General features: G+C 41.9%; 2 protein-coding genes across 7 annotated transcripts in view; one reads left to right on the top strand and one right to left on the bottom strand.

The window, feature by feature from the left end:
* The first annotated feature begins 797 nt into the window (after nucleotides 1-797).
* Nucleotides 798-23,630, top strand: part of LOC124292169 (melanopsin-like) — a 59,332-nt gene continuing 36,499 nt past the window's right edge. For 2 of the 6 annotated variants that reach the window (XM_046729221.1, XM_046729215.1), the window contains exon 1: nucleotides 826-1,198. The gene's annotated coding sequence lies outside the window, so the exon portion shown is untranslated. Of the gene's footprint in view, nucleotides 1,199-4,816; nucleotides 5,106-6,074; nucleotides 6,224-15,995; nucleotides 16,137-21,974; nucleotides 22,024-23,630 lie in introns of those variants that run through there. The other 4 variants (XR_006902382.1, XR_006902383.1, XM_046729217.1 and 1 more) reach the window with 4 other exon arrangements.
* Nucleotides 17,877-19,492, bottom strand: LOC124292206 (leucine-rich repeat extensin-like protein 3). Its single transcript, XM_046729258.1, has 2 exons — nucleotides 18,698-19,492; nucleotides 17,877-18,029 (listed from the first exon to the last, which is right to left on the bottom strand). Exons 1-2 carry the CDS (start codon nucleotides 19,490-19,492, stop codon nucleotides 17,877-17,879), a joined length of 948 nt encoding a protein of 315 aa, XP_046585214.1.

Genomic DNA, 23,630 nt, shown 5'->3' with positions numbered 1-23,630 from the left:
ACGTGTGTGAGTGTAGATGTTAGGGCACGTGTATGAGTGTAGATGATAGGGCACGTGTGTGAGTGTATACGATGGGGCACGTGTGTGTATGAGTGTAGATGATAGGGCACGTGTGTGAGTGTATATGATGGGGCACGTGTGTGAGTGTAGATGTTAGGGCACGTGTGTGAGTGTACATGATAGGGCACGTTTATGAGTGTATATGATGGGGCATGTGTATGAGTGTATGTGATAGGGTACGTATGTGTGTGAGTGTAGATGATAGGGCACGTGTATGAGATAATATGTTTGGGCGCGTGTATGAGTGTATACTATGGGGCACGTGCGTATGGGCGTATACGATGGGGCATGTGTATGAGTGTATGTGATGGGGCACGTGTGTGATTGTATACGATGGGGCACGTGTGTGATTGTATACTATGGGGCACGTGTGTGAGTATATACTATAGGGCATGTGTATGAGTGTATATGATGGGGCATGTGTGTATTTGTGTACATATTTCAGTGTTGACAAACAAGTATGTACAGTTTGCCACACATAATGTCTTAAAAGGCCATGTAAGTGGTTGTCTCTTCTCTGCTCGCTTTCATGTGGCCCGTGTTCCTTGTTAAGGCAGGTGAACGACATCTGTAGATGTGATCAATCCTGCATCACAGTTGAGTAAGAATGCCCACAAATCTCTATAAATCGACGGTAAATAATTCGTGCAACACGTTTCGTGGTCTTTATTATACGCCTTCAGTAAACGGGGCCATGCCTCCTCCCACGCTCAGTGACGCGCCCTGAAAGCAGTTACCTCCCTTCTCCATACCACATTGGAATGTGCGTCTAGTCACCACGCCCGACCTGCCAGGTGTTTGGGTGGCGAACTACGAGCTGGCGTGTGTAGTAGAAAGGCCGCGGGCTGCAACCGCGTGTCATTCATGAATGAGTGCAGCCGCTGATGCTGTCTACTATGCAAGCGTCTGTGTATTTTCTCGGCAGCTGGGAGCGGGGCAGCTACTTCTCGTCAAGTTGTTCAGTGATTTTGTGTTGAACACCAGTGACAGTTTCAGTTTTGTATTACCTCTTAACTGGATCTATCCCGGATTCTATCACTGCAGACACCTCATCACTGTCGACCTCAACGTCGGGAGAATCACTCTCTTAAACCGTTGCTCTAGATTTAAGACACCACTGCAAACAGCCAGCTTTTAGGTGAGTCATTTGTAAGATACCTTGTTATCTTGCTATAGTTGTAACGTTTACATATAACATGCTTAACAGAAATGGTTGTTTAAAGGGCTCGGTATAATAAGCTGCACATTCAGCATTGATCTCATATACGTTGGCATTCGCGACTAAGCATCTCATAGCTGACGATAAATACTTTGAAATGTAACCAGGCAAGACGATTCGTAAATATATTTTTTACAAGTAGTTTTTGCGTGAGGAAATGCTCGCTATTGATTGTACGGTTTTCACACACAATTATTATTTAAAACGATTTTATTATGCTTGGCTGGTCTTTATCTACACTGACATGAATCTGTGTCACTTCAGTTACTGGGGCATGAAGCTCACGAGGGTTTGATATAAAATGTATTTCATAGCTACTGGAATTTATTGGTTAGTTTGAACTGCATATATCTCTTTACGGTAAAACGTCCGCCGGCATCCCTGCCTGGAAATAAGAAAATGTCAAGACCGGAAACTCAACGTATTTTAGAAACAGTGTATTTATGTTGGACTATTGTTGATGACCATGGTTTGGGTTAGGATGCTCTGTGAAGCAAGGGCTCTATATGAAGCAGGGGAAGCGGGGCTGGAGCAGCCTAGTGGTTAAAGCGTTATCATCGTCACGCAGGAAGAAGCAGGGGCTATAATTATGTGAAGCATGGGCTATAATGAGTGAAGCCTATAATTCTGTGAAGTAGGGCTAAAAAGTGAAGCCGGGGCTATATTGCTGGAATAGGGGATAAATGTGAAGCAGTAAAACCATATGTGAAGTAGGGCTCAAGTCAGGGGCTAAATGTGAAGCAGGGGAAGCTATAATTATGTGAATAAATGTGGGGGGATAAATGTGAATCAGGGGCTATATGTGAAGCAGGGGCTATATGTGAAGCAGGGCTAAAATGTGAAGCAGGGGCTGAAATGTGAAGAAGCAGGGGCTATATTATGTGAAGCAGGGGCTAAATGTGAAACAGGGGCTATATTATGTGAAGCAGGGGCTATAATTATGTGAAGCTAAATGTGAAGCAGGGGCTAAATGTGAAGCAGGGGTGAAGTATAATGTGAAGCAGGGGCTATATGTGAAGCAGGGCTAAATGTGAAGCAGGGGCTAAATGTGAAGCAGGGGCTATATGTGAATCAGGGGCTAAATGTGAATCAGGGGCTGAATGTGAAGCAGGGGCTGAATGTGAAGCAGGGGCTAAATGTGAAGCAGGGGCTAAATTTGAAGCAGGGGCTATCATTATGTGAAGCAGGGCTAAATGTGAATCAGGGTCTATATGTGAAGCAGGGACTATATGTGAAGCAGGGTCTATATGTGAAGCAGGGGCTACGGGCGGAAAGTGTTTCCTTCCTTGACCCCTTGTCAAACCAAATATCATACTTGTGGATGTAGGAAGTGAAAAGGATAAAAGTTTTTCTCAAGATTAAAAATCGAACTATTTTTTTTCTTTTACAAGTTTCCGTCACTGTCCGTGTGACACACACAAGAACACCAACGTCTGTTGGAAAATGAGCCACTGCATATTTATCTTTATTTATTAATTTTGAATACTTCTTTTTAAACTATTTGTAATAGTGTCGCCGAGTATTGATACCCCAAACCTTCCATTACAAGCGTCGTGTTCGTTAGGCACTGACAAACATTATGACCTGTTTCGTGTTCACTTGTTTGCTTGCCGTTTTACGCCTCACTCAAATATTGCACCTATTTGACGGGGGTAGGTAAAACATATAGTTTGAACCAGACAATCGAGTGATCGAAAACGCGTGCAGCAATCCAGCCCGACTGGGCACAGAGACACGCTATCAGCCGTTACCACGCCTGGCCTTGAACCTTTGCGGAGCTCGATTCGAATATTTGTCTATTTTCTATATAAATGATTAAACGTGTAGTCACTTTATAAATAGACTCTAGCTCTTGGCTTTGTAACGTGATTTCTATTTAACTTCTGATACATTTGTAAAAAAAATCCATTTTTGGTTTGAAATGTGCTATTTTATACCTGTAGTGTTATCTCCTTGTCATTCAATTTGTCATTCAGTGTTTTGTTTTGGGAACGCACCTTAAATTAAACGCAAAAACCCTTTTAAACGATTGCTGTTTGCGATGTGGTAACTTGATGACTACAGTACGTTGTAATACAAGAATGAACGGCTTTGTCTTGAACACAAGTGCGGCTGTCACAACTAGTATTATTCCAAACAAATGATTTCCAAACAATGGAACAAGTCGTGCCAGGGATATAACCTGCTCGGCTTGTTCATTCTGTGGATATTGCGTAAGTCCAGCCGAACATCAGTAGTGTCGGACGAAGTTATCTTACCCTTACGGAATTTCACAAATGTGGAATAAGAAACGCATCTTGTCGCGAGAGGGTCGGGAGGTCAGGCGTTGTTGGTGAATGTCATCGTATCCTAGTTTTGTCTACCAAACTGAAGACTTGTTTAGCTATTAGCTGAAATACTGCTTAGTGCGGCGTTATAACAAACAAAGCTGCAAAATAGGACGTTTTGTTTGAATGTTGTTGTGCGTTTTCTTTCCCTGAATGTGGTGCTTATTACTTTGTTATTAAGTCACATAAGTCTTTCTGTTTTAAAGTCTTTTTGATTTGTTCAGGTGTTTCACCAAACCATCAGTAGTGCCATTAAACTAGAGCAAACTGATGAGCTGTAACCTGCAGGTGTAACTCCAAGTTGTAGTGGTTCAGACAAAAGGGATCAAAGTTGAAGATTAGCTGTATCCTGCAGATGTAACTCCAAGTTGTACTAGGTCAGACTCCAAGTTTTACTGGTCAGACAAAAGGGATCAAAGTTGAAGATTAGCTGTAACCTGCAGATGTAACTCCAAGTTGTAACTCCAAAGTTGTTGTATGTAACTCCAAGTTGTACTGACAATCGTTCAGAGATGTAACTCCAAGAGGGATCAAAGTTGAAGATTAGCTGTAACCTGCAGGTGCAGGTGTAACTCCAAAGTTTTAACCTGGTTCAGACAAAACAATCGGGATCAAAGTTGAATATTAGCTGTATCCTGCAGATGTAACTCCAAGTTTGCCTGGTTCAGACAATCGGGATCAAAGTTGAAGATTAGCTGTAACCTGCAGATGTAACTCCAAGTTTTACTGGTTCAGACAATCGGGATCAAAGTTGAATATTAGCTGTAACCAGACAAGCTTTACTGGTTCAAAGTTCAAAGTTGAACATTAGCTGTAACCTGCAGATGTAACTCCAAGTTGTACTAGTTCAGACAATCGGGATCAAAGTTGAATATTAGCTGTAACCTGCAGATGTAACTCCAAGCTTTACTGGTTCAGAGAAACGGGAACCAAGTTGAACATTAGCTGTAACCTGCAGATGTAACTCCAAGTTGAACTAGGTCCTGCAGATGTAACTCCAAGCTTTACGGGATCAAAGTTGAATATTAGCTGTAACCTGCAGATGTAACTCCAAGCTTTAGACTGGTTCAGAGAAAGCTGTAACCTGCAGATGTAACTCCAAGTTGTACTAGTTCAACAATCATCAAAGTTGAACATTAGCTGTAACCTGCAGTAACTCCAAGTGTTCAACTCCAAGTTGAACATTAGCTGTAACCTGCAGATGTCAGACAATCGGGATCAAAGTTGAATATTAGCTGTAACCTGCAGATGTAACTCCAAGCTTTACTGGTTCAGAGAAACGGGAACCAAGTTGAACATTAGCTGTAACCTGCAGATGTAACTCCAAGCTTTACTGGTTCAGACAAACGGGAACCAAAGTTGAAGATTAGCTGTAACCTGCAGATGTAACTCCAAGTTGTACTGGTTCAGACAAAAGGGATCAAAGATGAAGATTAGCTGTAACCTGCAGATGTAACACCAAGTTTTACTGGTTTAGACAAACGGGATCAAAGTTGAAGGTTGGTGAGATCCACTGTCCTCTGATTTGGTAAACTCAGGTTCATCATATATATGTTTAATATGTGAGGTGTGAGAATGAGATTGACCAAGTATAGATATCTGGCAGTTAAATCTGTCATTTGTAGCTGATATAGATGATCAGGATGGTGCGGGATTCCTTACATTTCAGTGAACCAAGGACTACAGTCTTAAACAGATGAGTGACGTCTATAATAGACAGACAGAATGACAGACAGACAGACAGGGCAGGGCAGGGCAGGGCAGGGCAGGGCAGGGCAGGGCAGGGCAGGGATGGGATTTTACTTCAACATGAATCTGACATTCCGCGCTGAAATTTGAACTCTCTGCCCTACCTTTTATATTGATTGATTGATCTACACAGAGCACAATACAATGTATAGTATTAAAGGATATTAGTATATTATGAAAGAAGACGATTATATATCACCCTTGAAAGGTCTAATTTACAGGGTAAAGAGTCCAAACACTTAACGAGTTCATAGTTATTAAAATGTTGTTTTAAATAGAAACCTAACGTTATCCGGCTGTGGTTGTACGCCCATGCATGTGGCCATTACTATAGGGAGCACGAAACAGGGGGCTGATGTTGAACAAATATAATTTATTTTCTGCTTTGGATTTGTCTCCTGTGAAAGATCGTTTGGATTTGACACCAACATTACACTGTCCATCATACAATTGGTACTTCATCTATCGCCAGTGTGTGTTTATCGTGGGGTAATTACTGCACTGGTCACGGCGGACCCGTATTATAACTAAGGGAGGGAGAAGTGCTTCACTAAACCAATACGGTAGCACACCCACCTTGGACATGTATAGCTCGGGCTGTCTATCACAGCGTAGTGAGTGGGTGACGGTGTAAAGTGCTAGAGTTGTAATGGCCATGTTACCAGCCACGCACTGCCCGTGTCACCAGGGTGTACAAGAGATGTTTTATCTCATTACAGGACTTTGTGGTCAGACTATGTCAACAGTGCGGGGACACTCCCATGTGTAAACCACGTGACCCTTAGCGCGCACCGACCAAGGAAGTTGTCGTTTAGCGTTCAGGAAATCGACAAGACCATTCCTAGAAATAAAAAATATCCTTGGTAAATTTCGTCTATTTCACAAGTTGAGATTATGAATCACTAATCACGTAGTACCTCCCTGATGCAGTCACAGAAACTGTGTTATGAAGGAACACCTCAAGAGACGTCACCCTATGTGGTGGAACATTAAAACCCCTGCAGTGCTACCAGATAAGAGAGGCTCAGCCCCCTACCCAGACTACGTTGGATGGAAGGTCGGTGGACAATAGGTAGTGAGTGAGTGAGTGAGTGAGTTAAGTTTTACCCCGCTTAGCAATATTCCTGCAATATCATGGCCGGGGATGTGTTTCCTGTAGATTTGGCTGGTCACACTGCTGTAGCACATATAAGATTGCAATATTGCCGAGTACGGCGTAAATTAACGAACAAAAGTCCGGGAAGTCAGGCTGCCCCTCAATGCCCATTGTACATGGGCTCAGACTAGGTTGTGTCGGAGACGACATAATGGATCGTGTGTCCGCCTCTGTGACTTTGCTGACTAGATGGGGCGTTGCTCGTGATATCAATCACTAGACGGGACAACACTGCGTGATATACCTCCATTATCGGTGTGTTTGGTGTTCATTGCAATTGTATGTATTACGCCTGCTGTGCCAGGGTAGACAATTACAACAGAGACCCGTGAAAACCCAGGTAAGAATAGGCCATCAGTAGCCAGTGGTTGTGGTGAGAGGCCACTAACGTGACCAGGTGATCAGACTCGCTGGCTCACGCATGTCATTGATTATCTGTTGTGTAGACCGATGGTCATGATTTCATCCATTGGATTATGTGAGCAAGACTCACGTATTTACAGATGTCATGTAGTTGGAATATTAACGAATACAGGGCTTAACAAACAAACACACAGAACGTAAGTACCTCAATAATCTCAGTGGTTGTAGTAATATCGCGTGCAACATTCGTCATTAATAATACTTCAACTTCCCAACCTTTGTTTGTTTAAACCTAAGCAGGTACTTTATTGGGACACCCCGGCCTATCCTTGATAACGGTTGACACACGGTGACACACATGCAAGCACCCCGTATCGTCACTCAGGATTTTGCACCACACCCTATGTCGCTGTACCTGTGATCAATATCTATAATCTGTGCTTCAAACTGTGTCCTTCTTTATCAAGCTTACAAACCAACGCGGTGTGCGGCACTGATAAATACTTTTTCATGGTAATAAATCACTGTACAGGCTTGGTTGGTCATTGCATTCCAAGCGCCATTTCATTCAGTCAGTTGTTCAGTGGCTGATGACGCCTCGGCTGCTGTTGTCTTGTTAAGGAAATACCGACGGCATTACGGACAAAAAACGTTGCTTTTCACATGTAGATGTATGAGAATGTGGACACACACATGTCTGTGCAATGATAATGTAGGATCCATGTGTATGTGCTCTGGCGTTGTACACTAGTATGACACGACACACCCAGTCGATACTGACGTAACGTACGTGCCCCCGCAGTGGTGAATGATCTTAAAGCAACCCCAGCTTTGTCTTGTACAGCATGTCAGCCGTACGTGGGAGAATGTGCAGCCAGAATGTCGCCGACATTTCCATAACGTTCATGTGTTTGTTTAAATTATTGTATGACGCTTACACTTTCCAGGATGACATAATTCTGCATTGTGTTATTTCACTCGGCCCCTGGTATCGCTCGCTGTCAGACATGTTTTTTAAAAACCCAGGGTATGCCCCGCCCCTCACAGGGTATCTTCCCACACTCCTCCAACTCAACGACATTGGACGTACGGGCCAGTTTGTTGCTCACAGACGTGACCAATGCTCTACTGTCAATACAATCTGTTCCCCAAACAAGACACAAATTTGAAAAAACAGCATAAATTTACAACAAGTATTTACAACGGTCCAGGTAAAACACACATATTATTTACAAGGGTCCAGGTAAAACACACATGTTATTTACAGCGGTCCAGGTAAAACACACATGTTATTTACAACGGTCCAGGTAAAACACACATGTTATTTACAATGGTCCAGGTAAAACACACATGTTATTTACAAATGTGAAGATTAATGCATAGAATAAAACACGTACACTACTGAGTGAAAGAAAGTCTACATTAGACAATTGTGTTTGGCCAAACAATAACACCTTACACGGCTATAAACTGCCAAACCTGAGCGTATTTAGGCCCAAAACACGACCATGATACCGGTATCAACTACACCACCATCGTACCCGTCCAGATCCGGGTTATTCAAGAACCCATGCTTGTCGACTAACGGGACCGGGTGGTCAGGCTCGCATAGCCTCATTTCAACATTTCAAAAACGACACATATTAACAAGACGTATTCAGAAAATTCATATTTCCATGTTTAGGGAATTTCCGTTGATTATATTGGTTCATTTGGCGATTACATGACCCGTTTATTTTTGGAAACACTCCAGAAAGTGGCGTTTGCAAACACGATTTTAACTTGCACGGTTCAAAGCGTTCAAACTCCACTAAACCACCATACTGTGAGATTCATTTTATAACATATTCACAACACAAGATAACACATTGTTACACAACTTTAAGTACAGCACACATCACGTGCTGTGGTTCTTTGATGACCTTGTCGCCGAGTGGCGGGTTCCGGGGAAAGTGGTTTGTATTTCCCGTGTATGTGAACTTCAGTCAGCACGGAACCAAGTCAACCACAGCGTTCTAAATATGACAAGTTATGTACTGATCAAGTCGGACGTCATACAATATCCGGTTTCCCGAATCAAAAACCGGTATTAATCCAGATAACTTGTAGTATACTCAAAGGCAAAAGTTAGTGTGATCAACACATTTTCAATAACCCAAACAAGGCAATGACTTTAGTTTTTTGTTTTGCATACGTTTTTCGTGTGTTCAAGAATTTGGTGGAAAAAATGCATTTAATGTGCCCTTTAAAAAGTGAGGCTTTAAACCTCGTATCATTGTTTCGACATAGACAGGTCCGAAAAATACAAATTTGGAAGAATCCGGTTGCATTTCTCTATGCCACGGCTAACTGAAAATGAAAGATGGCGGGCCATTGGGATGCTTGAAACCGGAACACCCCAGCGCAGCAGTTTAACATGCACAGGATCATCACATGCCGCTTGTGGAGACGTTATCAACAAAACGCCGTCGTGGCAGACCGTCCCCGAAGAGGCCGTCCACCTGTACGGTGTACCCACACCACGCAACGATCGTTGGATTCGAACTAGCCTCACTGACAGCCCGAAGAGTTCCTGGTGTCAACAGGATAAATCGCCAAGGACCATTCGCCTGCGTCTGGTGGCACACTGCATCAGGACCTGTGCTGACCTCCAATCAGAACCTGTGCTGACCTCCAATTAGAGCCTGTGCAGACCTCCAATCAGAGCCTGTGCTGACCTCCGATCAGAACCTGACTCCCACCTGTGCTGATCTCCCAATCAGAGCCTGTGCAGACCTCCAATCAGAACCTGTGCTGACCTCCAATCAGAACCTGTGCTGACCTCCAATCAGAGCCTGTGCTGACCTCCAGTCAGAGCTTGTGTTGACCTTCCGTCACATACCGGACTGCACAACGATACAGTAAAAATACGTGACAATCCTGGAGTTGTACAGTCCTTTCCGATCTTCCGATCGTACGTTTGCCCTATGCTCTGAAACGTGGGGCCACAATATGCTCCACAACAACTCACGCCCTCTACATTCTACCTTTGTCCCAGTAGTATAAGTAACGGGTGTTACCATAAGCACACGTTACTTAAACTACTGTCCCACGTGGTTAATAACACTCATATAGCATGGCTTTCCGAGACACATTAACAGACAGATCCCGTCTCATTACAACACATTAACCAATTCAGCGATTATGTACTAGGCACGGTAAGCTAACCCAGCGGGACCCACAACGTTGATCGTATCAGGGACGAAATATGGTAATATATAAATGACAAAATATGGGTGGTTGTCGAGTCTGTCAAACTCCAGACAGTCGTTTATATGATAGAGCATTCCAGGACCTCCACCAATGTTTAAGAGCTTGGCGAGAAGAGGGTCTGTGATGCATGTAATTACTTAACACCAGCATGTGTCCATATCGTGCCAGACAGGTGTCAGTCCATACCGGGTCTAATGGCCCCTTTAGTACATCCATCTCGTTCTTACTTCATATGTCACACTGAATAGAATACTTGAGATATGCTTCGTTAACCAAGCTCCCTGGAGACCTACAATTTCTTACCGGAGTCACACATACACACACGCTGTAGGTAATGTAGATGCGGGTTAGACGCCTTGAACGATATAGTGTACATCTAGTAGATATCAATGTAGACCCATCTTATTACATAGTAGCTGCTACTAGTAACCACTTCCACGCCGAAGACACGGGTTCGATTCCCCACATGGGTACAATGTGCGAAGCCCATTTCTGGTGTCCTCAGCCGTGATGTTGCTGGAATGTTGCTAAAAGCGGCGCAAAACCATACTCACTCACTCACTCACTAACTACTTTCATTGCGGTCACCGCTACTACTGCTGCTGCTACTGCTACGGCTACAACTCCTACTACTACTACTGCTGCTACTGCTACTACTACTTATACTACTATTACTGCTACTACTGCTACAATTCCTACTACTACTACTACTACTACTACTGCTACTACTACTTATACTACTATTACTGCTACTGCTACGGCTGCTGCTACTGCTGCTACTACTTCTACTGTTGCTGCTACTGCTACTACTTCTTGGGTCTAATTTTTGACTCCCATTTAACTTTTCTTCCACATATCAAATCCCTCAAAACTAAATGCCTGAAGGCACTAGATTTATTGAAAGTCGTCTCTAATTCAAAGTGGGGAGGGGATCAAGCTACCCTCCTACATCTATATAGATCACTGGTCCGTTCGAAGATTGATTATGGCTCCATCGTATATGGTGGAGCCTGCAAAAGCAACTTACAACTATTAGATTCTGTCCACCACCAAGGGCTAAGACTTTGTCTTGGGTCCTTCAGAACTTCTCCTGTTCACAGTCTCTATGTCGAGGCTGATGAGCCATCTCTTAATCAACGCCGTATAAAATTAACTTTACAGTACATAACAAAACTATATTCCAACAAGTCAAACCCTGCATATAACTTTATCTTTACTCCCCTCTATGAGGATCTGTATAACAAGAAGTCTTCTCTTGTTCCACCCCTTGGCATAAGAGCGAAACCTTTCCTTTCTGCTGCTGGCATTGAGCTAGAGAACATAGCTCCTTCCCGTCTTCTTTCTTCTCCTCCTTGGCAATTTGTGAGACCACAGGTTGACTTAACACTAACAACTTTTAAAAGTCAGAAACTAACGAATTACAATATAAACAAGAATTTAGTCAATTAAGAAATAAATAAACTCTGTCAAAAAGAAACGCAACCCCTGTCCTCAGATATGAAAAATTCGTTTGAATGAAGTTATTGCTTCAAACTAAATTTTATTCGAATGTATTGAAATTATACACGTAATTAATGAAGATTACCATCCAAACAACTGCATTTGTACGCATAAGTGTATTTTATTGCTTATTCCGTCACAACGCATGAAATGACCCTCATGGTGACTTCGCACAAAAAAACACATGCAAATCATTGAAATGGCAGTTAATGTAGGGGTGTATAAAAAGCCCATGTGCTTTCGTATTATATTCATTCATTTGTCGCCGAAAGCTGTGTTAAAATGCCACGATTGAGTGCTGCCGACCGAAATATCGCCATTGGTCGTGTTCAAGCCGGAGAAAGTTTTGGAACTGTTGCACGGCACCTAAATGTTCACAAAACAACGATATCCCGACTTTGGAGCCGCTACAACAACTTCAATTTGACCAACGATCGCCCGAGAAGTGGAAGGCCAAGAATCACGACCCCCTTCAAGATCGGTACATCCGGGTCCATCACCTGCGTAATCGGCATGCCCTACCAACCGTGACTGCCACACAAATACCAGGTTTGAGGAGAGTGTCAGCTCAAACGATTAGGAACCGTCTGAAAGAAGCGGGTTTACGTGCCTGTAGACCAGTTGTTGGACCTGTACTACGCCCCTACATCTCCGCCGACGACTCAGGTGGTGCAACAACGTAAGGATATGGACTTTACAAAACTGGAGGCGCATCTGGTTTTCTGATGAATCCGTTTTCTTTTGCAACATCACGACGGAAGAAAACGTGTGTATAGGAGACGTCATGAACGTTTTGCGCCCATCTGCGTCCGACAGAGGGACAGATTTGGCGGAGAAAGCGTTATGGTTTGGGGATCCATCTCATACAACCAGAAATCAGACTTGGTGATCGTTGAAGGGAACCTGACAGCCAACGTTACATCAACCACGTATTACAGCCTCACCTTCTCCCGATTATTGACCAACAGACACAGATTTTTCAACCAGACAACGCCCGGCCTCATACTGCACGTGCAACAATGAACTTTCTGCAGAATTCCAACGTCAATGTCTTGCCATAGCCCTCTAAATCACCAGACCTCAACCCTATTGAACACCTGTAGGATACTCTGGGTCGACGCGTACGTCAACGTCAGCCGCCGCCACAGATGCTGCAACAGCTCGGCGTTGCACTGCAGGAGGAGTGGAGAGCCATTCCCCAGGAAAGAATCCGGCGTCTTATCCGTTCTTGTCCAAGGAGATGCCGTGCAGTGATTGCAGCTCGTGGTGCTCATACGAGATACTGAGAAAGACGCCCCCCTGGTGACAAACTGGTGTCTGTGAGATGACTTTTGAAATGACAATTTTAAACATGCCCATCTTGGTTATTATTCTGCCAAATTTCAGACTTCTGTCTTAAATAATAAAAATGCTGTGTCGTCTTAAAACTTCAGATCAAAATCTCTAAAATACAGGGGTTGCGTTTCTTTTTTGACAGAGTTTATAATGCATATAAATCTTTATTTACAGATGGGTCCAAGGATGGTGGCGCAGTAGCTTGTGCCACTGTCATTGGATCCAGAACAATATCTTCTCGATTGCCTGGTAACAGCTCTATTTTCACTGCAGAAGCAAACGCCATATTAACAGCCTTAAAATATATTAATAAACACCCTAAATATAAAGAATATATAATCTTTTCAGACTCTCTTTCTTGTCTTCAGGCTATTAAAACTTATCGTGTAAACATCCACTTTTAATAGAAATTATTGAGTTATATAATGAACTTGCAACTGGTCAATGCGACATCGTTTTTTGTTGGTTACCAAGCCACGTTGGCATTTCTGGTAACACAATGGCCGATCTTGCAGCTAAGGCAGCACTCAACAAATCTGTGACTCCACTTCTTATTCCATACTCTGATTACAAAGCTAGCATTAGAACTTACATCCGTGATCTGATGCAGAAGAAGTGGGACACCCAAGTAGGTATAAATAAGTTACATGCAATTAAACCAACCATCGGTTACACCTACTTGGGTTGCCAGTCCAGATTTCAAGAGGTCATTCTGCGACGATGTCGCATTGGCCATACGCGTTATACTCATAAATACTTGCTAAATGGTGAAGATCCTCCGTTTTGTATCCCTTGTGATGAGAGAGTTACGGTCAAGCATATCCTGCTTGACTGTGTTGAATTCTCCATCATAAGGGATAAATATTTCAGTGTGAAAACAGTTAAGGATCTTTTACTACTGTTCATTCTCATTTAATTCTTGGTTTTAAAAAGAAATTGACTTCCTTGATGAATTCTGATTAACATGTTCTGTAGATAGATGTATTTTAATGATTGGTAGTTTAGATTAGTAACTTAGATTGTTAGTGGCTGTACTCTCAAAGGGGTTGAAGTATTGTAAAATTATTGTCCTCCTGAGAGGGTACATAAGTCCCAATGCATTCCCAGCAAATTTAAACCTACTCTTATTTTTTAATCGTAGTATATGTGTTATTTTAATCTGTGGCTAGATTTATCTAAATTGCTAACGGCTGAAGGGATGGTGTAAATCCAGCTAGGGTCCGTGCAGGTAGCAAGAGTACTGTAAGTCCCCACGGTCCCTGGCATGGTGATCTAACTTCAGTTGTTGGCAAAACATAGCCCGTTTTATATTGTGTTGTCATCTATAGTTAAAGTATTTTAGTATTAATTACTAGTTTTAGATTGACATGTGTGATATACTAGTTGTTTTACTGTCCTTTGCTGACAGTTTTTATCATTTACCTTTATTCATTTGTAAAATTATAACTTGTTTGTAGTCACTATATGGCTGAAATATTGCCGATGTGACTTAAAACCTTAACTCACTCACTCACTCACTCCTGCTACTACTAAATAATAGAGAGTCTGTCCGGAGAACAAAATATCTGTGGTTCCATCCGCTGGCAGTGTGGAACCATCAGAAGATAAAACATAGTCCTTGTTTATACCTTACCTGGCGTTCTGAAACAAGGGACTAGAAACAGGGGTGGTCGGCTTGTCAAAGGTATTATTCCGGATAATAATGGAAAATAATAAACACAAAGACATCTGTGAAGAAGCGTGATAATGATAACTTCACCAATATGCACGATGAACTTAATTTGTACCCAATTTACCACACGACTGTCGTGTTCTGGGTGACAGTAATGAGCCTCATAGACTCTCTCCTTGTTTTAATGACTGCCGGACAGAATGGCCAACGGGCTACACGAGATGGGGACACAGCAATGCCACGGTCATATCGCAGGTCAGAATCGCTGAATACGATTGACCATATAGTCAACTACGATCGAATAGTGGAGACACTAGCCGTTCGTGAAACGGGTAGCGTCTCCTGACCAACCCGTCACAAACACATGCAAAGGCAAATCAATTATTCAATCATGGGATCATATAGTACAAGTCAACATAGGGAATTGTGTCGGACATACTTTTTTCACAAATTCGTCAGTTTGAAATTGTCATTCAGATAAACTTTCATAAAAACTTGACCGAGACTCTGGATGTTGTAACCCTGATACACAAGGCTTCAGCAAGAGCCATACGTACTTAGCTGAAAGAACATGGACGATCATATCTCAAAAGTCGTGCAGTGTGGACAAAAGGCGAGAGCTGGTGGAATGTTACCCACGTAAGCAGTTGTCACGTGACGCCTCTCTGAGCCTCCTCTCTGGACAGCTCGTCTAATGACGTAATGTCATGTTTTTACATCCCTGATATATTACTTGAAGAGCATTGGGTTATTTGAAGGAATTTTATCTACATCTCAAACTTACATGAGGAAATTGTATTTTAAAGGGTTTGTCCCAAAACAACTTGTTGACGTTCAGACGGAATGGAATAGTATACTCTGTTATCTGTGACCTATGACGTCATTATTACTGAGCGATGAAGTTTAAGCAGACTGCATACACAAGTCACATGTTGTTTGTGGAAATCAGTTTGCTCCGAAATGACACTGATGTTTCACATGGTTATCTGGAAACATGTCACAGTGTTCTGGAAGTATAGCACATGCTATGTGGAAGAATACCAAAGTATACCAAAGTATACCAAAGTAACATCGAAGTATGTCAACGATATCTTGAAATATACCACATAGTTCTTGTGATATTTACAAACATATGGCATCTGGAAGTGTATCAATCACGTTATCCGAAAATGATATACTGCAATTCAATGTATTTGATTTAGCTGACAGCTATTCCTGTGTTGGTGTTTTTCTAAACATCAACATAAGACCACGCCTACTATCTGTATTCTGATTGGCTGATACAAGAACGGACAAGGCTTATATTGCATTATATACCGCTGAACGATGTCACTCTTTCGTTCACGTATAGGAAGTTTCGTGTGTGAGCATAGAACACCCTTTGAAGTTATTGTTGACGTAATACTTGATGAGAATTGAACTCCGTGTGCATTGGCAGTAAAGATAAAGAAACAATGTGTAAATTGAAGAAAATGGAGGTAACTTGGAGGAGGTAAATTGCAGGTAAAGAAATTCACATGTTATCTGCAAGAATATCACATGCCAGTTGGATCAATATCATTTGTGATTTAGTATATCAAAGCTATCTGATAGCATATCAATGCTATCTGGTAGTATATCAATGTTATCTGGTAGTATATCAATGTTATCTGATAATATATCAATGTTACCTGGTAGTATATAAATGTTATCTGGTAGTATATCAATGTTATCTGGTAGTATGTCAATGTTATCTGATAATATATCAATGTTATCTGGTAGTATATCAATGTTATCTGATAGTATATCAATGTTATCTGATAATATATCAATGTTATCTGGTAGTATGTCAATGTTATCTGATAATATATCAATGTTATCTGGTAGTATATCAATGTTATCTGATAGTATATCAATGTTATCTGATAGTATATCAATGTTATCTGATAATATATCAATGTTATCTGGTAGTATATCAATGTTATCTGATAATATATCAATGTTATCTGGTAGTATATCAATGTTATCTGATAGTATATCAATGTTATCTGATAGTATATCAATGTTATCTGATAATATATCAATGTTTTCTGGTAGTATATCAATGTTATCTGATAGTATATCAATGTTATCTGATAATATATCAATGTTATTTGGTAGTATGTCAATGTTATCTGATAATATATCAATGTTATCTGGTAGTATATCAATGTTATCTGATAATATATCAATGTTATCTGGTAGTATATCAATGTTATCTGATAGTATATCAATGTTATCTGATAGTATATCAATGTTATCTGATAATATATCAATGTTATCTGGTAGTATATTAGTGTTATCCGATGGTATATCAGTGTTATCCAACAGTCTATCAATGTTATATGATACTATATCAGTGTTATCCGATAGTATATCAATGTTATCCGATGGTATATCAGTGTTATCCGATGGTCTATCAATGTTATCCGATGGTATATCAGTGTTATCCGATGGTATATCAGTGCTATCCGATGGTATATCAATGTTATATGATACTTTAGCAGTGTCATCCGATGGTATATCAGTGTTATCCGATGGTATATCAGTGTAATCCGATGGTATATCAATGTTATCCGATGGTATATCAGTGTTATCCGATGGTATATCAGTGTTATCCGATGGTATATCAGTGTTATCCGATGGTATATCAATGTTATCTGGAGTTGAGTTTCATTCCTTTGACACAACAAACAACCCCACCACTGACTCGACCTTGACCGGGGCTCGGGGTGTTACATGTTTGAAATGCATTGTTCCTGTTGGGCGTGACTCAGATCCCTGGGTCGCTGTGACAGCCACTCTGCGCGCTCTGTACTGCAAGTGTGTTGGAGATCGGGTTTCAAGTGATGAATGTTTTAATGTGTGCACAGAGGAAATACTTGTCACGATGTATCGTGTTGATTTCCAGGTGGATTGCCCAATTTCCTAGATGGACGTGAAACAATAACTGAGAACCACGGTACATCTACATCCAGTTATAGCGCTGACATTTGGTGCTGCCACTCTGTATCTGTCACTCTAGTTCGCGACCATTCAAGGTCAACCATTTTCTATCACTGTACTACAATGACGGTTTGGTAGCCTAGTGGTTAAAGCGTTCGCTTGTCACGCCGAAGACCTTGGTTCAATTCCCAATGGGCACAATGCGTGAAACCTATTTCTGGTGTCCCCTGCCGTGGTATTGCTGGAATATTGCTAAAAGCGGCGTAAAACTAAACTCACTCACTCGAGGCAGCTCTGGTGGTCGCATCCATCAGTTTGGTCCTCATATGACGGTCTGTGACAGGTAGGACCATGAAGCAGGTAGTTGAAGGTTACTGGTTTGGGGAAATCCTGGAAACTGCCTGTGCCATCCTGGACGTAACTGTGATGCAGCTAGTAATAATTGGGTCAAGTGGAACACATACCATGTCGCTACTGTTATCTGATGAAACAGGAAATGTGATAGCTCCCTGATGACTAGAAACAATACATTAAACGATCATGTGTCAATAATGACCGACCGACTACTTCATACACGCAATACTTCCAATACCGCATCCCAGGTGGAGTTCATCAGTTGCACGGATATCAGCATGAAGGGCTTCAATTAGCCAGAACTACGATGTACATGTTGATGGTAAACAGGACAGGGGATCTGTGTGTGTACAGATGTGGAGGCATGTAGCTAGGTAAAGTAAGCGCAGGAAACGCCGGAAATTTCATTTCAGAATTGTAAATATATTCACGAGTATGAATTGATTTCACGGCTTTTCCGTAACATGCTGTTACGACGTTCTGGTTGTTTGTTGACTGTGCGTGTCCTCTAGGCAGTGAGCACGATTATGGCTCAACACATGACAAGGTTTGATATCGTGTTGTGTTGAATGGGACACAGGGACGAGGGTGGGTATAGGGTAGAGGTAGGCGGGGTAGACAGGGGGCGGGGTGGACACGGACGTAGGAGGTAGTGATTGACGGTGATGTTGGTGATGTGTCCGTTGTGATGTGGTGGTGATGGTGGGTGGTGATGGTGGGTGGTGATGATGGGTGGTGATGGAGGCTGGTGATGGTGGGTGGTGATGATGGGTGGTGATGGAGGCTGGTGATGGTGGGTGGTGATGATGGGTGGTGATGATGGGTGGGGATGGAGGCTGGTGATGGTGGGTGGTGATGATGGGTGGTGGTGATGGGTGGTGATGGAGGCTGGTGATGGTGGGTGGTGATGGTGGATGGTGATGATGGGTGGTGATGATGGGTGGTGATGGAGGCTGGTGATGGTGGGTGATGATGGTGGGTGGTGATGATGGGTGGTGATGGAGGCTGGTGATGATGGGTAGTGATGGTGGGTGGTGATGATGGGTGGTGATGATGGGTGGTGATGGAGGCTGGTGATGATGGGTGGTGATGGAGGGTGGTGATGGTGGGTGGTGATGGAGGGTGGTGATGATGGGTGGTGATGATGGGTGGTGATGATGGGTGGTGATAGAGGCTGGTGATGATGGGTGGTGATGGAGGCTGGTGATGATGGGTGGTGATAGAGGCTGCTGATGATGGGTGGTGATTGAGGCTGGTGATGGTGGGTGGTGATGGTGGGTGGTGATGGTGGGTGGTGATGATGATCCCTGGAGATGATGGGTGGTGATGATGGGTGGTGATGGTGGGTGGTGATTATGGGTAGTGATGGAGGCTGGTGATGGTGGGTGGTGATGATGGGTGGTGATGCAGGGTGGTGATGGTGGGTGGTGATGATGATCCCTGGAGATGGTGGGTGTGAAGGTTCTGCTCTTCACTTCCAACACAAAGCTATGGCGGCAAAAGGGTCCAGGCTGCATCAGCAGCGAAAATATCTGATACATGTCGACTTTCGGTGAACTGAAGGTCAGGACTTACTTTGTTTTATATACCTTACTGTCTTCGATACAAAAACACATTTACAAATGTATAAAATAAACCATGGTCCACCAAGCGTAAACCCAGGAAGAAGTGAACTGCAGAGACAAAGGGCGGTCTCCCGATCGCGTGCGTTAGTACACAAGTTGGTCAACATTTACACAGGTCATCAACGACATCTGTGTCTTTGACATCAGCCTATGACGTCACCGATGTTCATTTTTCGGGGCTTAAGAACAAACCGGTTGATATTCTGTTTGTATGTGTGTGCGTGCGCATGCGTTGGCCCGGAACAAAAGAGCGCGTTATTTTCACAAAGGTTGTACAATACAAACCCCAAACTGTCCTCAAAGAGAGGTGTTGAATAAACTCTAATGACTGAATGTTTAAGCGCAGTCCTTGAAGTTGCCTTGTTCATTTTCTATTTCATGTCCATACTGTTTATGGAGAGTATTGTATGACAGACATTTCACGAAACTAAAAAATAAATAACCTACTTACTTCACAAAGTGGTTGAAAAGCTGCACTTTACAACAGATTATTTAACTGGCAATGTTTTAAATGCATACAGGTGAATGAGAAAGAGTTTGCGTTAAGTGATCACGTGCTCTGTCAGCATGTGATTACTGGGCCAAACAACCCAGTTTAACCAAGGGCAAGATTTAATTACTTTGAGTGAACGTTTCCGCTCTGTCAACCCACACTGAATCATGTAAATAGAAGGAGTACAAAGATAGGCCACTATTATCATCAACAAGATAACGCTAATGGAAGACACATTATACACTTCCTAATTATATCTGGAAACACAATAAACATTCCTACCACGCTGATGAAGGGCTACTGTATTAGCTGGTTTGTTGTACTGTACAACACACTTGTATTTAAGAACATACTCCCGACTGCTGTGTCGTGAATAATGGCCAGCTATTAGAACTTTACTTGCAGCACATCCTGAATCCATAAATTGTAAATACATCCCTGCCTTTAGACGTTGACGAAACAATGTTGGCAACTATTATAATAATGAAGCACTTAGTAGTCTGTGTATATGCCGTGTAAGTCGCCCTTCCTGATGGTGAACGTTCACTTTAGCATGAACAAACATCATTAGGGTAAAATGTCATACAGCATTAGACATATTTGATCTGAGCTTTTAATAATTATGGAAATGTTTTAATGTATCTTCCGGAAAGTGCGTTCTTAACTGACTCCTATCTGTCCATTCGTTAGAAACTTCAATTCAACTCTTTATTTACGATAAGTTATACAACTTATCGGTGGTTATATAAAGCATAAATTGATATAGCATAAATTGATACAGACAGTAGATTAAACGATAGAGTGACGTCCAAAATAAACAATTGTGGTGGGGTAGCCAATTGGTTATAACGTTGGTTTGTTACGTCGATAACCCGGGGTCGATTCTTCTCCATTTCGCGTGCACCCCTCTGTGATATTGTTGGAGTATTGCTCAAGCGACATACAACCATACTCACCCACTCTCTCACTCACTCACCCACTCTCTCACTCACTCACCCACTCTCTCTCTCACTCACTCACCCACTCTCTCACTCACTCACCCACTCTCTCACTCACTCACTCACTCACCCACTCACTCATCCACTCTCTCACTAACTCCTATAACGGTCGTCGTTTGTGTAAGAGATACAATAAACGCTTATCTTTACGTTGTTTAAAAGACATTAATATTACTATGATGGTAACGTGATAATGTCATGTTCTGTAGGAACCCACGACTCGCATGGAACCAGTATTTATTTATTACATTGTGATCTTGTAAAACTGAATTTTTTTTAGCATTTTGGAAGGATGAAATGAATGGTTGCGTTAATAATGGAGATAGATTCAGATATCAAAATGTGTTCCAGCTACTATAGTGTTCAATCTCATATCTAATGTGTGCTGACTTTAGGCCTGGTAATGTTCGGACGGTTGAAGTGATTCCTACCATGGTCATGGCCTGATACAGTTATGTCATTGCTGTTCTCATGCAACCAGTGTCAGACCACACCCACAAGCGGACTACTGCTGCCTGATTGGCTGATAGCTGGATGGGCGGGGCTTGGGGTGCATTGTTGAAGATGTCACTTTTTCAGATTGTTGTTTACAGCTTTAGTGTGTTCATGTTTAGGCAGTCTGCGAAGGCCATGTGGTTATCTTTGCTATTAAAAACATGACGTCAATATATATATATATATGTTTGTGTTCATGGAGATATAAATGTTAAGACCCTTGTCACGCCATGAGCTGCACCTTGGTTTATGAGTCATTCTCAAAATCTGCAGTGAGTCAGTGAGTTTAGTTTGACGCCGCTTTTAGCAATATTCCAGCAATATCACGGCGGGGGACACCAGAAAATAGCTTCACACTATGTGTCCATGTGGGGAATCGAACCCGGGTCTTCCGCGTTACGAGCGAACGCCTTAACCACTTGGCTACCCCACCGACCCTGCAGACATTTTGAACAGATAAAGTAAGAAATATGACATTTCACTTCTTTTCAACTTAAAATCAATCTTTAAACATTCAGAATTGCAAAATGCATAAAAGCAGAGCTTAATGGTAATTAATATGCATTAAACATTATATGATATCCGAAAGTGTATTTTCCTAAATTTTTGTCGTTATACTTGTTTTGACTTCTGACTTTTTAAGTATGGGTAGTTTTTTATAGTGAAAGGTTCCTATAGTGAAATATTCTATAAAAACAACACAGTGTGAGCTTTGTAAATTATTTCAAATGTCATGAATAACAATTATAATTTGTTTCTCCCAACTTTCTAAAATATATAACTATGTCAATTTTATTTTTTAAACAAAAACAAAACTGTTTGTTATAGGAAAGAAATCTATGCAACTGGAATTACCAAGTATGCTATAGGAACGAACTAATCTCTATTATCTACTGATTCGTACATAACAAACAATGTGTTTACATTTCGTTTTTATATGATTAAGGGAATTGTCTTTGTGTACAAAGTGTACAGTGGCCGTATGCACATGTCGGGCGTAGCTAACGTCAGGCGTAACACACTACGTCGGGCTTAGCAGCGCCCTCCTCTTACACGTCATTACAACGTCGGTTAAGCCTAGGCGTTACTACGCCCGACTTAACGGATTTACGTCGAGGCGCAGTGTGCTATTTTTAGATTTTCGAACGTTTTTAAACCACCGGTAAAAGGTGCGAAACAACTTCGTGGTACATCCCTTGCAGCCGTAATCATGGAAAGCTAAAGAAAACCGAGAAATCCCAACTTTACCGATGGATCCTGGTGGAGAAATAACATGGACTTTCAAAATAGGCTTCATCATAAATGTCGCCATTTTTGACACATTACAAAATCACGATTCACAGCGTTATTTGGTGTATGTTTTGAAATGTTCAAATCGGATAATTACTATTCAGAAGTATTGAATTTCAAAAATAGCATATTAATGATCACTGATATCAGGTTTTCATGAAATCACTAATGATAATTCTGAAAAACACTTACACGAACCCGAAGTGCGCTTTCCGTCATAGAATCTATAGTGTTTACAACATCACGTTTCGCGTAGGCCGGAATTGAGTCGCCAATGACATCACGTATTATCATATTAAGCTGCGACAAATGCATCACTGAATTCCCCATACATTTTAGAATCAAATTACAAATGGTCTTTGTCACCAATATCAACAGTCGTGATAACATGAAACGAAAGATAGTGGGTGTGAAAAGTCCAAACGAACGCTGTGCTCGAAAGGCTGCTCTTGTAAAGAAAGAAAAATTCCGATTTTACACTACGCAGCATTTTCTGAAATTTTCCGACTTTCAGCCGTCTATTCATTGCCTGCAATTGCCCAATATCTTTAGAATATGCATGGAAAGAGTATCGTAGCAAGAAATGGGAAATTAAAAACAGATACAATGCAATGATTTGATATTTCATAAGAAATTGTAAAAGTTTCCGTGCAGCGTGACGCCCACATGCCCCCACTGCGGGTCAGAAAATCGATAAACTAGGCCCCGGTTTAGTATCAACACCCCCTACTATATAATATGTAAAGGTTCATCACAGAAATACGGTGGCATGATCGAA

The sequence above is a fragment of the Haliotis rubra genome, unplaced genomic scaffold, assembly GCF_003918875.1.
Source record: "Haliotis rubra isolate DU_JTF1 unplaced genomic scaffold, ASM391887v1 Scf51, whole genome shotgun sequence".
Taxonomy (NCBI): Eukaryota; Metazoa; Mollusca; class Gastropoda; order Lepetellida; family Haliotidae; genus Haliotis; species Haliotis rubra.
This window is presented reverse-complemented; position numbering and strand designations above follow the sequence as displayed.

What these genes read in the sequence shown, in the direction of transcription:
- LOC124292206 (XM_046729258.1), bottom strand. Translation starts at nt 19,492, where the DNA reads ATGTATCAGATATTTTCGCTGCTGATGCAGCCTGGACCCTTTTGCCGC. An exon ending in ATCACCACCCACCATCACCA is followed by an intron (nt 18,030 to 18,697) that starts GCCTCCATCACC and finishes AATTATTACTAG; the next exon opens with CTGCATCACAGTTACGTCCA.